The 15,374-nt window shown below is 39.7% G+C and overlaps 1 protein-coding gene across 4 annotated transcripts in view; it reads right to left on the reverse strand.

Moving 5' to 3' along the window:
• Positions 1 to 15,374, reverse strand: part of RNF138 (ring finger protein 138) — a 45,823-nt gene that overhangs the window by 17,337 nt on the left and 13,112 nt on the right. For all 4 annotated transcript variants that reach the window (XM_061131387.1, XM_061131385.1, XM_061131383.1 and 1 more), the window contains exon 3: positions 878 to 1,043. In XM_061131387.1, coding sequence (XP_060987370.1) covers positions 878 to 1,043 — 166 coding nt within the window. The remainder of the gene's footprint in view (positions 1 to 877; positions 1,044 to 15,374) is intronic.

The raw sequence follows: 15,374 nt of genomic DNA on the forward strand, positions 1-15,374 counted from the left end.
TGTAACCTGGCAGAGTTAGAAAATGCTTTAAAAAACTAAGTTCCCAAATTAACACTTGGAACATTTTTCAGTTTCTCTCTAAGGAGCAGAGCCAGAAATTTCAAGTATATTTTCCAACTTCACTTCATTGCCTTGTCAGTTAACACCTCCCTCAAAGAGATGGAAAATCAGGTATGTCTTGTGTGAATGCATAAAACAGCAATTGGTTTTGCTCAATGACTTTATTAGCTGTTTGAGAAAGTGGCTGTGATAAATCTTTAAATAAACCAATATACTCAAAGCCTAACTACCTCTCACCATTTCACTCCCTCTCCAAATGACAAAATAAAATCCAGATTGGAGAAATAATGTCGGTTAATTGCCAATACCTGATTTTTTCCATCTGTTCCTTAAAAAGTAAGGAGTTTTCTGCCAAATACTTTGTGATTTTTTTAGATAAACACATAAATATCCAAGTACAGTGGGCAGTTAGAGAGTTCCCCATGACTACATAATCCATTTGGCCCATTTCTACAGGCAAAATTACAATAATAATGCTACCAGAAAAACTACTTAAGAACTGAAAGTGTACCAGAACGGGGTTTAAGGGAGTTAAATGCCAGTTTGTTCATTCAGTTCATTTAGTAGGTTAATCAAGAGTGATTATTTTGAAAAAATGCCATGCTAAACATTATGGCAAATTCAAGGACGTATCTTCTGGTCTCTTCTCAGTAAGTTTATTATCTAGGAAGATGTACAGTCACAGCTTTTCTGGCCTTTTTTACCCTATTCCCAACCTAAATAATTTCTCTTCAAAACAGTACACACCAAGACAATTAAAACAGAAATTTCAGAACAGAAGCTTGACTTTCAAAGAACTATATCACATTTACTCTACCTGTTTTGCACAGCATCTGCAGCTACCAGAAAATTTCCTCATGATATTTTCAAGGTCTAAGGCCCGTTCAGGACATGCTCTCTCTCTTCTAGTCACACTTCCACGACAGAGGGGACAATGTATTCCACTTTCTCTCATTGCAGTCAGGAAACACTTTCTACAGAAACTAAACCAAACATATGTGACACTTTACTACAGGAAAAAGTACTCTTTTCATTTTAATGATTAAACACAGCAGTTATGAATATGTAATAATGATAGGGTATTTGTATGTGAATAAATCTTGAATTTTTAAAACTATATATTAATTTCTCAGTATAAGACTAGTGTCTGGACTAGATGGGAATATAAAAGAAACTACACACAAATCTTTTAACTTTTAACATAATACAGGAAAAATAGATATTATATAACATCATCAGAGAAAGCATGGTACAAAAGAATGACTGGATCTTATCCCGTGTTACTTAGCAGCTGTGTGATTTTTAGGCGACACACTTAACCACAATGGGTCTCCATTTCCTCCCCAAACAAAATGAGAGAATGGACCACACATGAGCTTTTGTCTCAAACTGACGTACTTCAAGATGTTGTTCTACATGATATGAATATGTCTCCTACAGAAACTTATTTCAGAAACTGAAGTATTCAAAGCTATTAAGGTTTCTCTGCTACAGAAACCAAATGTTGCCCAAACTTCTGTGATGAGGATACATGAAAATTCCCACAATATGCAATGGAATGTGATTTGAGAAATACTTGAGAATCCATCCAGTTCTAAATATCTATAACCAACATTCTAATTGCAACCAAGTTCACCAAAATCTTCTCCCCTAACCTAAACAAATACCAAAGTTGAACCTCTTGCTTTTAGAAAAAAGATAAACGTCACAGCCATCTCTATCTGGGATCCAGAATCATTTAATCCAAACCCCTATAAACACAAATACAAATCTTTCACATATATACTATCAAAAGTTGAGAGGTAAAAGTATGATAACGTATCACTCTGAGTTTCTCAACTACGTAGCATTGAACAAGTGACTTCTTTAAAATCAGTTTCCTCACACATACAATAATGTTACTATGTATACTTGACAGGCTTGTTTAGAGTTAATCCTCTGAAGATAGGTCATGTTAAAAAAAAAAAAGGACAGATCATGTAGTAAAATACTTACTACAGTATTTTTGACACTCAGGAAAGTGCTCAATAAATATAAGGTAACATCACTAACCCACCTCCAAGGAGCGGCTGCTGCGCGGGCTCAGGAGGGCCAAGAGGAGCTACTCCATGTTCAAGGTCAGGAGGGGTGGCCTTCAGAAGATACTCCTTGTCCAAGGTAAGGAGCAGCGGCTGCGCTTTGCTGGAGCAGCCGTGAAGAGATACACCACGTCCAAGGTAAGAGAAACCCAGGTAAGACGGCAGGTGTTGCGAGAGGGCATCAGAGGGCAGACACACTGAAACCAAAATCACTGAAAACTAGCCAATCTGATCACAGGACCACAGCCTTGTATAACTCAGTGAAACTAAACCATGCCGTGTGGGGCCACCCAAGACGGACGGGTCATGGTGGAGAGGTCTGACAGAATGTGGTCCACTGGAGAAGGGAATGGCAAACCACTTCAGTATTCTTGCCTTGAGAACCCCATGAACAGTGTGAAAAGGCAAAATGATAGGATGATGAAAGAGGAACCCCCCAGATCGTTAGGTGCCCAACATGCTAATGGAGATCAGTGGAGAAATAACTCCAGAAAGAATGAAGGGATGGAAGCAAAGCAAAAACAATACCCAGTTGTGGATGTGACTGGTGATAGAAGCAAGGTTCGATGCTGTAAACAGCAATATTGCATAGGAACCTGAAATGTTAGGTCCATGAATCAAGGCAAATTGGAAGTGATCAAACAGGAGATGGCAAGAGTGAACGTCGACATTCTAGGAATGAGCGAACTAAAATGGACTGGAATGGGTGAATTTAATTCAGATGACCATTATATCTACTACTGTGGGCAGGAATTCCTTAGAAGAAATGGAGTAGCCTTCATGGTCAACAAAAGAGTCCAAAATGCAGTACTTGGATGCAATCTCAAAAACGACAAAATGATCTCTGTTCGTTTCCAAGGCAAACCATTCAATATCACGGTAATCCAAGCCTATGCCCCAACCAGTAACGCTGAAGAAGCTGAAGTTGAACGGACCTATGAAGACCTAAAAGACCGTTTAGAACTAACACCCAAAAAAGATGTCCTTCTCATTATAGGGGACTGGAATGCAAAAGTAGGAAGTCAAGAAATACCTGGAGTAACAGGCAAATTTGGCCTTGGAGTACGGAATGAAGCAGGTCAAAGGCTAACAGAGTTTTGCCAAGAGAACGCACTGGTCATAGCAAACACCCTCTTCCAACAACACAAGAGAGGACTACACATGAACATCATCAGATGGTCGACACCGAAATCAGATTGATTAGATTCTTTGCAGCCAAAGATGGAGAAGCTCTCTACAGTCAACAAAAACAAGACCGGGAGCTGACTGTGGCTCAGATCATGAATTCCTTATGGCCAAATTCGGACTTAAATTGAAGAAAGTATGGAGAGCCACTAGACCATTCAGGTATGACCTAAATCAAATCCCTTATGACTTCAATGGAAGTGAGAAATAGATTTTAAGGGACTAGATCTGATAGACAGAGTGCCTGATGAACTATGGACGGAGGTTTGTGACACTGTACAGGAGACAGGGATCAAGACCATTCCCATGGAAAAGAAATGCAAAAAGGCTGAATGGCTGTCTGAGGAGGCCTTACAAATAGCTGTGAGAAGAAGAGAAGCAAAAAGCAAGGGAGAAAAGGAAAGATATTTCCATTTGAATGCAGAGTTCCAAAGAATAGCCAGGAGAGATAAGAAAGCCTTTCTCAGCAATCAATGCAAAGAAATAGAGGAAAACAACAGAATGGGAAAGACTAGAGATCTCTTCAAGAAAATTAGAGATACCAAGGGAACATTTCAGGCAAAGATGGGTTCGATAAAGGACAGAAATGGTATGGACCTAACAGAAGCAGAAGATATTAAGAAGAGGTGGCAAGAATACACAGAAGAACTGTACAAAAAAGATCTTCACGACCCAGATAATCACAATGGTGTTATCACTCACCTAGAACCAGACATCCTGGAATGTGAAGTCAAGTGGGCCTTAGAAAGCATCACTACGAACAAAGCTAGTGGATGTGATGGAATTCCAGTTGAGCTATTTCACATCCTGAAAGATGATGCCGTGAAAGTGCTGCACTCAATATGCCAGCAAATTTGGAAAGCTCAGCAGTGGCCACAGGACTGGAAAAGGTCAGTTTTCATTCCAATCCCGAAGAAAGGCAACCCCACAGAATGCTCAAACTACCGCACAATTGCACTCATCTCACACGCTAGTAAAGTAATGCTCAGAATTCTCCAAGCCAGGCTTCAGCAATACGTGAACCATGAACTTCCAGATGTTCAAGCTGGTTTTAGAAAAGGCAGAGGAACCAGAGATCAAATTGCCAACATCCGCTGGATCATCCAAAAAGCAAGAGAGTTCCAGAAGAACATCTATTTCTGCTTTACTGACTACGCCAAAGCCTTCGACTGTGTGGATCACAATAAACTGTGGAAAATTCTGAAAGAGATGGGAATACCAGACCACCTGACCTGCCTCTTGAGAAACCTGTATGCAGGTCAGGAAGCAACGGTTAGAACTGGACATGGACCAACAGACTGGTTCCAAATAGGAAAAGGAGTACGTCAAGGCTGTATATTGTCACCATGCTTATTTAACTTCTGTGCAGAGTACATCATGAGAAACGCTGGGCTGGAAGAAGTGCAAGCTGGAATCAAGACTGCTGGGAGAAATATCAATAACCTCAGATATGCAGATGACACCGCTCTTATGGCAGAGTGAAGAGGAACTAAAAAGCCTCTTGATGAAAGTGAAAGAAGAGAGTGAAAAAGTTGGCTTCAAGCTCAACATTCAGAAAACTAAGATCATGGCATCTGGTCCCATCACCTCATGGAAAGTAGATGGGGAGGCAGTGGAAACAGTGTCAGACTTTATTTTTTGGGGCTCCAAAATCACCTCAGATGGTGATTGCAGTCATGAAATTAAAAGCCGCTTACTCCTTGGAAGGAAAGTTATGACCAACCTAGACAGCATATTAAAAAGCAGAGACATTACTTTGCCAAGAAAGGTCTGTCTGGTCAAGGCTGTGGTTTTTCCAGTGGTCATGTATGGATGTGAGAGTTGGACTGTGAAGAAAGCTGAGCGCCGAAAAATGGATGCTTTTGAACTATGGTGTTGGAGAAGATTCTTGAGAGTCCCTTGGACTGCAAGGAGATCCAATTAGTCCATCCTAAAGGAGATCAGTCCTGGGTGTTCACTGGAAGGACTGATGCTGAAGCTGAAACTCCAGTACTTTGGCCACCTCATGCGAAGAGTTGACTCATTGGAAAAGACCCTGATGCTGGGAGGGACTGTGGGGGCAGGAGGAGAAGGGGATGACAGAGGATGAGATGGCTAGATGGCATCACCAACTCGATGGGCATGAGTTTGAGTGAACTCTGGGAGTTGGTGATGGACAGGGAGGCCTTGCGTGCTGCAGTTCATGGGGTTGCAAAGAATCAGACATGACTGAGTGACTGAACTGAACTGAACTGAATATTCCATTGTGTATATGTACCCCACCTTCCTTAGCCATTCATCCGCCAATGGCTATCTAGGTTGTTTCCGTGTCTTAGCTGTTGTAAACAGCTGAATGAACTGTGTTCAGTGAACATTGGAGTACATTTGTCTTTCAATTCTGGTCTCCTCGGTATGTATGCCCAGCAGTGCGATTGCTGGGTTATATGACAGTTCTATTTTCAGTTTTTTAAGGAATCTCCACACTGTTCTCCATAGTGGCTGTACCAATTTGCATTCCCACTAACAGTGTAAGAGGGTTCCCTTTTCTCCACACCCTCTCCAGCATTTATTGTTTGTAGACTTTTTGATGGCAGCCGTTCTGACTGTTGTGAGATGATACCTCATTGTGGTTTTCATTTGCATTTCTCTAATAAAGATTGATGTCAAACATCTTTTCATGTGTTTATTAGCCATCTGTATGTGTTCTTTGGAGAAATGTCTGTTTAGTTCTTTGGACCACTTTTTGATGGGGTTCGTTTTTCTGATGTTGAGCTGCTTGTATACTTTGGAGATTAATTCTTTGTTGGATGTTTCATTTGCTATTATTTTCTCCCATTCTGAAGGCTGCATTTTCACCTTGCTTATAGTTTCGTTTGCTGTGCAAAAACTTTTAAGTTTAATTAGGTCCCATTTGTTTATTTTTGTTTTTATTTCCATTACTCTGGGAGGTTGGTCATAGAGGATCTTGCTGTGATTTATGTCAGAGAATGTTTTGCCTATGTTTTCCTCTAAGAATTTTATAGTTTCTGGTCTTACATTTAGGTTTTTAATCCATTTTGAGTTTATTTTTGTGTATGGTGTTAGAAAGTATTCTAGTTTCATTCTTTTACAAGTGGTTGACCAGTTTTCCCAGCACCCCTTGTTAAAGAGATTGTCTTTTCTCCATTGCATATTTTGCCTCCTTAGTCAAAGGTGTCCATAGGTGTGTGAATTTGTCTCTGGGCTTTCTATTTTGTTCCATTGATCTATATTTCTGTCTTAGTGCTAGTACCATACTGTCTTGATGACTGTAGCTTTGTAGTATAGTCTGAAGTCAGGAAAGTTGATTCTTGTTTCGTTCTTCTTTCTCTGGATTGCTTTGGCTATTCGAGGTTTTTTGTATTTCCATACAAATTGTGAAATTATTTGTTCTAGTTCTCTGAAAAATACCATTGGAAACTTGATAGGGAGTACATTGAATCTATAGATTTCTTTGGGTAGTATACTCATTTTCACTATATTGATTGTTCCTATTCACTAGCATAGTATATTTCTCCATCTATTTGTGTCATATTTTATTTCTTTCACCAGTGTTTTATAGTTTTCTATATATAGGTCTTTTGTTTCTTTAGGTAGATTTATTCCTAAGTATTTTATTCTTTTCATTGCAATGGTGAATGGGATTGATTTCTTAATTTCTCTGTTTTTTCATTGTTAGTGTATAGGAATGCAAGGGATTTTTGTGTATTAACTTTATATCCTGTAATTTTACTATATTCATTGATTAGCTCTAGTAATTTTCTGGTGGTATCTTTAACGTCTTCTTTGTAGAGGTTCATGTCCTCTGCAAACACTGAGAGTTTTGCTGCTGCTTTTCCAATCGATTCCTTTTATTTTTCTTTCTTCTCAGATTGCTGTGGCTAGGTCTTCCAAAACTGTGTTGAATAGTAGTGGTGAGAGTGGGCACCCTTGTCTTGTTCCTAATTTTAGAGGAAATGCTTTCAATCTTTTGCCATTGAGGATAATGTCTGCTCCGGGTTTGTCATGTATGGCTTTCATTATGTTGAGGTGGGGGCTTCCTTCATCGCTCAGTTGGTAAAGAATCTGCCTCCAGTGCAGGAGACCTGGGTTTGATTCCTGGGTTGCGGAGATCAAGTGGAGGAGAAAATGGCAACCCACTCAAGTATTCTTGCCTGGAGAATCCCATGGACAGAGGAGCCTGGCAAGCTACAGTCCATGGGGTCACAAGAGTTGGACATGACTTAGTAACTAAACCACCACCATGTTCCTTCTATGCCTGCCTTCTGGAAAGTTTTTATCATAAATGGGTATTGAATTTTGTCAAAGGCTTTCTCTGCATCTATTGAGTTAATCATATGGTTTTTATTTTTCAGTTTGTTAATATGATGTATCCCATTGATTGATTTGCAAATGTTGAAGAATTCTTGCATCCCTGGAATAAGGCCCACTTGGTCATGATGTATGATCTTTTTAATGTGTTGCTGGATTCTGTTTGCTAGAATTTTGTTGAGGATTTTTGCATCTTTGTTCATCAGTGATAATGGCCCGTAGTTTTCTTTTTTCGTGGCATCTTTGTCTGGTTTTGGAATCAGGGTGATGGTGGCCTCATAGAATGAGTTTGGGAGTTTGCCTTTCTCTGCAGTTTTCTGAAAGAGTTTGATTAGAATAGGTGTTAGCGCTTCTCTAAATTTTTGATAGAATTCACCTGTGATCCCATTTGGTCCTGGGTTTTTGTTGGAAGATTTTTGATTACAGTTTTGATGTCTGTGCTTGTGATTGGTCTGTTCAGATTTTCTATTTCTTCCTGCCTCAGTTTTGGAACGTTATACTTTTCTAAGAATTTGTCCCTTTCTTCCAAGTTGCCCATTTTTTGGCATATAGTTGCTCATAGTAGTCTCCTATGATCTTTTGTAGTTCTGTGTTGGCTTTGTGATTTCTCCATTTTCATTTCTAACTTTATTGATTTGATTCTTCTCCCTTTTTTTCTTGATGAGTCTGGCTAACAGTTTGTCTGTTTTATTTATCTTCTCAAAGAGCCAGCTTTTAGTTTTGTTGATCTTTGCTATAGTCTCCTTCATTTCTTTCTCATTTACTTCTGCTCTGATTTTTATGATTTCTTTCCTTCTATTAACTTTGGGGTTCTTTTCTTCTTTTTCTAGTTGCTTTAGATGTGACGTTAGGTTGTTTATTTGATGTTTCTCTTGTTTCCTGAGGTAAGCTTGTATTGCTGTGAACCTCCCTCTTAGCACTGCTTTTACTGAATCCCATAGGTGGTGTTCTGTTTTCATTTTCATTTGTTTCTATGAATATTTTGATTTCCTTTTTTATGTCTTCTGTGATCAGTTGGTTATTCAGGAGCATGTTGTTTAGCCTCCATATGTTTGCGTTTTCTATAGTTTTTTTTTTTCCTTTTTGTAGTTGATATCTAATCTTACCACATTGTGATCAGGAAAAATGCTTGAAATCATTTCAATTTTTAAAATTTACCATGGCTAGATTTGTGGCCCAGGAGGTGATCTCTCCTGGAGAATGTTCCATGTGCACTTGAGAGAAAGGTGAAATCCATTGTTTTTGGGTGAAATGCCCTATAGATATCAACTAGATCTAATTAGTCCATTGTATCATTTAGAACTTGTGTTTCCTTGCTAATTTTCTGTTTGGTGGTTTTATCCATAGGTGTGAGTGGGATATTAAAGTCCCCCACTATTACTATGCTACTGTTAAAATTTCCCCTTTCATGCTTGTTAGCATTTGCCTTACATACTGAGGTGCTCCTATGTTGGGTGCATATATGTTCATAATTATATTCTTGGATTGATCCCTTGATCATTATGTAGTGTCCTTCTTTGTCTCTTGTCATGGTCTTTATTTTAAAGTCTACTTTATCTGATATGAGTATTGCTACTCCTACTTTCTTTTGGTCTCCATTTGCATGAAATATCTTTTTCCAGCCCCTTTGTCTGTAGGTGTCCCTAGGTTTGAGGTGGGTCTCTTGCAGACAGCATATATAGGGGCTTTTTGTTTTTGTTTCCATTTGGTTCCCTGGTGGCTCAGTGGTGAATCTTCTGCTTGCAATGCAGGAAACCTGGGTTCGATCCCTGGGTTGGGAAGATAGATATTCTCAGTCGAGTATACAATAGGGAGCCCTGATGGGCTTTTGGTTTGTTTTATTTTAGGTCCTGTTAGAAGATAGTTTAGTTATTTTTATAAGTTTAAACATTTTTACCCCTGTTTTTACTCCTAATTGAGAAAATTTAAGTCCAGCTCAGTGAATTTTTTTCATACTGAGCACATCTGTGTATTCAACACCCATGTCAAACAACAGAACTCCAGGACTCCATCACCGGCACTTTAGAAACTCCTCACTTCTCTGAGCCGTATATCCCATTTCTTCAGGACACCATGGTTTTGACTTTTAACAGCATAGTATTACCTGCTTTTTGATCTTTATAAGAGTAGAATCATGCAGTTGGTAGTCTTTTGCATCTGACTTCCAAAGCTCAATATTGTTCATCTGAATTCATTCTCATTGCAGTATATTAGAGTTTCCATTTTGTGGATATGCTGTCATTGCTTGTGCGTTATTCTCTTGATGGACATTTGTGTTGTTGGCTGTTACATATAGTGTGGCAGTGAACTTCCCAGGACATTTCTTCTGATCATATGTGCAAGTCAATTGGGTATATACTTTGGAGTGAAATTACTGGTTTGTAATTGTGTGTGCTAAATTGCTTCAGTTGTGACTGGCTGTTTGTGATCCCATGGACTGCCCACCGGGCTCCTCTGTCCATGAGATTCTCCAGGCAGGAATACTGGAGTAGGTTGCCATCCCCTTCTGCAGGGGATCTTCCTGATGTAGGGATTAAACGCTAATACCTTGAGGCTTCTGCATGGCAGGCAGATTCTTTACTGCTGAGCCATGGGGGAAGCCCACTGGTCTGTATTAGGTTCTACCAAATGGTTGCATTAATCTTGAAAATATTCATATCAGTTTATACCTTTATAGCATTGAGTGCAATTTAGGTTGGTTTCACATCATCCTCAACACTTGGTACTTTCCATTTTTTTCATTTTGGTCATTCTGGCAGGTATGTAGTGTCATCAGATTGATATTATTTTAGGTATTGAATAAGTGTACTTTGAAATTGTGCTTTATTTTATTCACTCCTCCCAATACAACTTTTGTTTGTACATCAGGTTTCAAAAAATCTTTTAATTTGTGTTTATATTTTATTTGTAGTTAATTGTTTAGCATTATTGACTAATTTACCTGCTGATAGTTATTCTAACCTGCTTTGTTTTGTTCACTCATGCTCCATCACTTTTATGCATGGTTATCTTTTTTGTATTGAATTTTGTTGGTACTAACTTAGTTCAGTTTTTCAAAAAAATAATTGTTTATGTATATCTATTGGTGGCTGTATTGGGGCTTTGTTGCTGCATGGGCGTTTTTCCCCCTAATTGTGGTAAATGGGAGCTACTTTAGTTGCGGTGTGCAGCTTTCTCATTGCTGCGGCTTCTATTGTTGTGAAGCATGAGAAGTCATGTCTGTTCTTCGATAGTTGTTGCATGTTGACTCTGTAGTTGCGGCACACGGGCTCAGTGGTTGTGGCTCCTGGGCTCCAGAACACAGGCTTAGTAGTTGTGGCACATGGGCTTAGTTGCTCTGTGGCAGGTGGGATCTTCTTGGATTAGGGATGGAAACTGTGTTTTCCACATTGGCAGGTGGATTCTTTAGCACTGAGCCACTAGGGAAACCTGGCAGTTTCAATTTTTATTTAAAGAGAAATGTTAAGCTTAATAGTTTGGTTGATGGCTTTGCCTTTATCTCTTTAATTACTATTTCTTTTTGTTAGTTTACTAGATCGGGCTTCTATAACATTATTTACTCTTAGTTTTTCTGTTTCTTTGAACCTTCCTTTAAACGTCTATATTTCTCTAGATTGTTTCTTCAGTGTTTGTTTCACCTTGTCTGCTCTTCATATATTCCCCCTAATTTTCTTTTCCATCTTTCTACTTGTTTACTGGATATCATGCATTGAGGTTTTTTTAGGTGCTTTACATTTGTACTTTTCTGTCAAACCAACTTTTCCAGTATCTCTCAACTTGGTTAATACCGTCACATTTTACTACTCATCTCTTCCAGTGTTTCTTAACTTGGCTAATACAGTTACTTTTTACTCAGCCTTCTAAATCAGAAATGCTTTTCTTTCTCATTCTCCCACAAGTAATTTTCAAAAAGTTATATTTTATTTTTTAACTTAGGACATTCCCTTCATATGCGATCATAGACATTGCTAAGTATGTCTCTAAAATAGTGATCCTCTATTCCTCCTTCCTGCTGCTGTTGCGTCGCTTCAGTCGTGACCGACTCTGCGACCCCATAGAAGGCAGCCCACCAGGCTCCCCCGTCCCTGGGGATTCTCCAGGCAAGAGTACTGGAGTGGGTTGCCAATTCCTTCTCCAATGTATGAAAGTGAAAAGTGAAAGTGAAGTCGCTCAGTCATGTCTTAGTGACCCCATGGAATGCAACCTACCAGGCTCCTTTGTCCATGGGATTTTCCAGGCAAGAGTACTGGAGTGTGTTGCCATTGCCTTCTCCGATTCCTCCTTCCTACCTCTCCTTTAATGTAGACCATAACATGATGTAGACTATTGTTCCAGTTAGTCTTATGGGCTTTTTTTTTTTGTCTGACTCTTCCTCTCTTTTTTTCTTTTTAACAGTCCCTCTGATTAAAGAATGCAAACATTGAAATAAAGAATTAAAATATGTTGTATTAAAAATTTACAAAAAATGTAAATAAAATTTCAGTTTTAAATTTAAACAATTAAAGATGATGGTTTTTGTAACTGTAGTTATTAAAGCTGAAAATGGCATTCAGAGTTTTGGAACACCTTCAGTAAGGATTTTGTTATTTATTGGCAAGTTGCATTTTAGAAATACAGAGCACTTATAAATTTTGCTCTCCTTTGTGTCTGTGTGTTATTATTATTATTTTTTAAATGAGTGTTTTGACAACTGAAAAAAAATCTTCCATCTAGTTTGGATATCATACTTTGGTTATGATGAGTATTTTTAATGTTTTAATGTATCGTGATCTCTTCTGTGCTACCTTAGTGATGTTCAGTTCAGTTCAGTCACTCAGTCATGTCTGATTCTTTGCAACCCCATGAGTCGCAGCATGCAAGGCCTCCCTGTCCATCACCAACTCCCAGAGTTCACTCAAATTCATGCCCATCGAGTTGGTGATGCCATCTAGCCATCTCATCCTCTGTCATCCCCTTCTCCTCCTGCCCCCAGTCCCTCCCAGCATCAGGGTCTTTTCCAATGAGTCAACTCTTCGCATGAGGTGGCCAAAGTACTGGAGTTTCAGCTTCAGCATCAGTCCTTCCAGTGAACACCCAGGACTGATCTCCTTTAGGATGGACTAATTGGATCTCCTTGCAGTCCAAGGGACTCTCAAGAATCTTCTCCAACACCATAGTTCAAAAGCATCCATTTTTCGGCGCTCAGCTTTCTTCACAGTCCAACTCTCACATCCATACATGACCACTGGAAAAACCACAGCCTTGACCAGACAGACCTTTCTTGGCAAAGTAATGTCTCTGCTTTTTAATATGCTGTCTAGGTTGGTCATAACTTTCCTTCCAAGGAGTAAGCGGCTTTTAATTTCATGACTGCAATCACCATCTGAGGTGATTTTGGAGCCCCAAAAAATAAAGTCTGACACTGTTTCCACTGCCTCCCCATCTACTTTCCATGAGGTGATGGGACCAGATGCCATGATCTTAGTTTTCTGAATGTTGAGCTTGAAGCCAACTTTTTCACTCTCTTCTTTCACTTTCATCAAGAGGCTTTTTAGTTCCTCTTCACTCTGCCATAAGAGCGGTGTCATCTGCATATCTGAGGTTATTGATATTTCTCCCAGCAGTCTTGATTCCAGCTTGCACTTCTTCCAGCCCAGCGTTTCTCATGATGTACTCTGCACAGAAGTTAAATAAGCATGGTGACAATATACAGCCTTGACGTACTCCTTTTCCTATTTGGAACCAGTCTGTTGGTCCATGTCCAGTTCTAACCGTTGCTTCCTGACCTGCATACAGGTTTCTCAAGAGGCAGGTCAGGTGGTCTGGTATTCCCATCTCTTTCAGAATTTTCCACAGTTTATTGTGATCCACACAGTCGAAGGCTTTGGCGTAGTCAATAAAGCAGAAATAGATGTTCTTCTGGAACTCTCTTGCTTTTTGGATGATCCAGCGGATGTTGGCAATTTGATCTCTGGTTCCTCTGCCTTTTCTAAAACCAGCTTGAACATCTGGAAGTTCATGGTTCACGTATTGCTGAAGCCTGGCTTGGAGAATTCTGAGCATTACTTTACTAGCGTGTGAGATGAGTGCAATTGTGCGGTAGTTTGAGCATTCTGTGGGGTTGCCTTTCTTCGGGATTGGAATGAAAACTGACCTTTTCCAGTCCTGTGGCCACTGCTGAGCTTTCCAAATTTGCTGGCATATTGAGTGCAGCACTTTCACGGCATCATCTTTCAGGATGTGAAATAGCTCAACTGGAATTCCATCACATCCACTAGCTTTGTTCGTAGTGATGCTTTCTAAGGCCCACTTGACTTCACATTCCAGGATGTCTGGTTCTAGGTGAGTGATAACACCATTGTGATTATCTGGGTCGTGAAGATCTTTTTTGTACAGTTCTTCTGTGTATTCTTGCCACCTCTTCTTAATATCTTCTGCTTCTGTTAGGTCCATACCATTTCTGTCCTTTATCGAACCCATCTTTGCCTGAAATGTTCCCTTGGTATCTCTAATTTTCTTGAAGAGATCTCTAGTCTTTCCCATTCTGTTGTTTTCCTCTATTTCTTTGCATTGATTGCTGAGAAAGGCTTTCTTATCTCTCCTGGCTATTCTTTGGAACTCTGCATTCAAATGGAAATATCTTTCCTTTTCTCCCTTGCTTTTTGCTTCTCTTCTTCTCACAGCTATTTGTAAGGCCTCCTCAGACAGCCATTCAGCCTTTTTGCATTTCTTTTCCATGGGAATGGTCTTGATCCCTGTCTCCTGTACAGTGTCACAAACCTCCGTCCATAGTTCATCAGGCACTCTGTCTATCAGATCTAGTCCCTTAAAATCTATTTCTCACTTCCACTGCACATTACTCAGCTATAAAAAGGAATGCTTTTGAACCAGTTCTAATGAGGTGGATGAAACTGGAGCCTATTGTACAGAGTGAAGTAAGTCAGAAAGAGAAACACCAATATAGTATATTAACACATATATATGGAATTTAGAAAGATGGTAACAACAATCCTACACACAAGGCAGCAAAAGAGACACAGATGTAAAGAACAGACTTTTGGACTTTGGGATAAGGCAAGGGTGGAATGATTTGAAGAAATACCACTGAAACATGTGTATTACCATATGTAAAAAAGATGACCAGGGCAAGTTCAGTGCATGAAGCAGGGTACTCAAAGCCAGTGCTCTGGGGCAACCTAGAGGAATGGGGTGGAGAGGGAGGTGGGAGGGGGGTTCAGGATAGGGGGTCACATGTGCACCGGTGGCTGATTCATGTCAATATATGGCAAAAATCACCACAATATTGTAAGGTAATTATCCTCAGTCATGTCTGACTCTTTGCGACCCCATGGACTGCAGCACGCCAGGCTTCCCTGTCCATCACCATCACCCAGAGCTTGCTCAAACTCAAGTCGGTGATGCCATCCAACCATCTCATTCTCCACTGTTCCTTTCTCCTGCCTTCAATTTTTCCCAGTATCAAGATCTTTTCCAGTGAGTCAGTTCTTCGCATTAGGTGGCCAAAGTATTAGAGTTTCAGCTTCAACATCAATCCTTCCAATGAATACTCAGGACTGACATCCTTTAGGATGGACTGCTTTGATCTCCCTGCAGTCCAAGGAACTCTCAAGAGTCTTCTCCAACACCACAGTTCAAAAGTATCAATTCTTTGGTGCTCAGCTTTCTTTATAGTCCAACTGTCACATCCACACATGACTACTGGAAAAACCATAGATTTGACTATACAGACCTTTGTCAGCTAAG

The sequence above is a fragment of the Dama dama genome, chromosome 27, assembly GCF_033118175.1.
Source record: "Dama dama isolate Ldn47 chromosome 27, ASM3311817v1, whole genome shotgun sequence".
Lineage (NCBI taxonomy): Eukaryota > Metazoa > Chordata > Mammalia > Artiodactyla > Cervidae > Dama > Dama dama.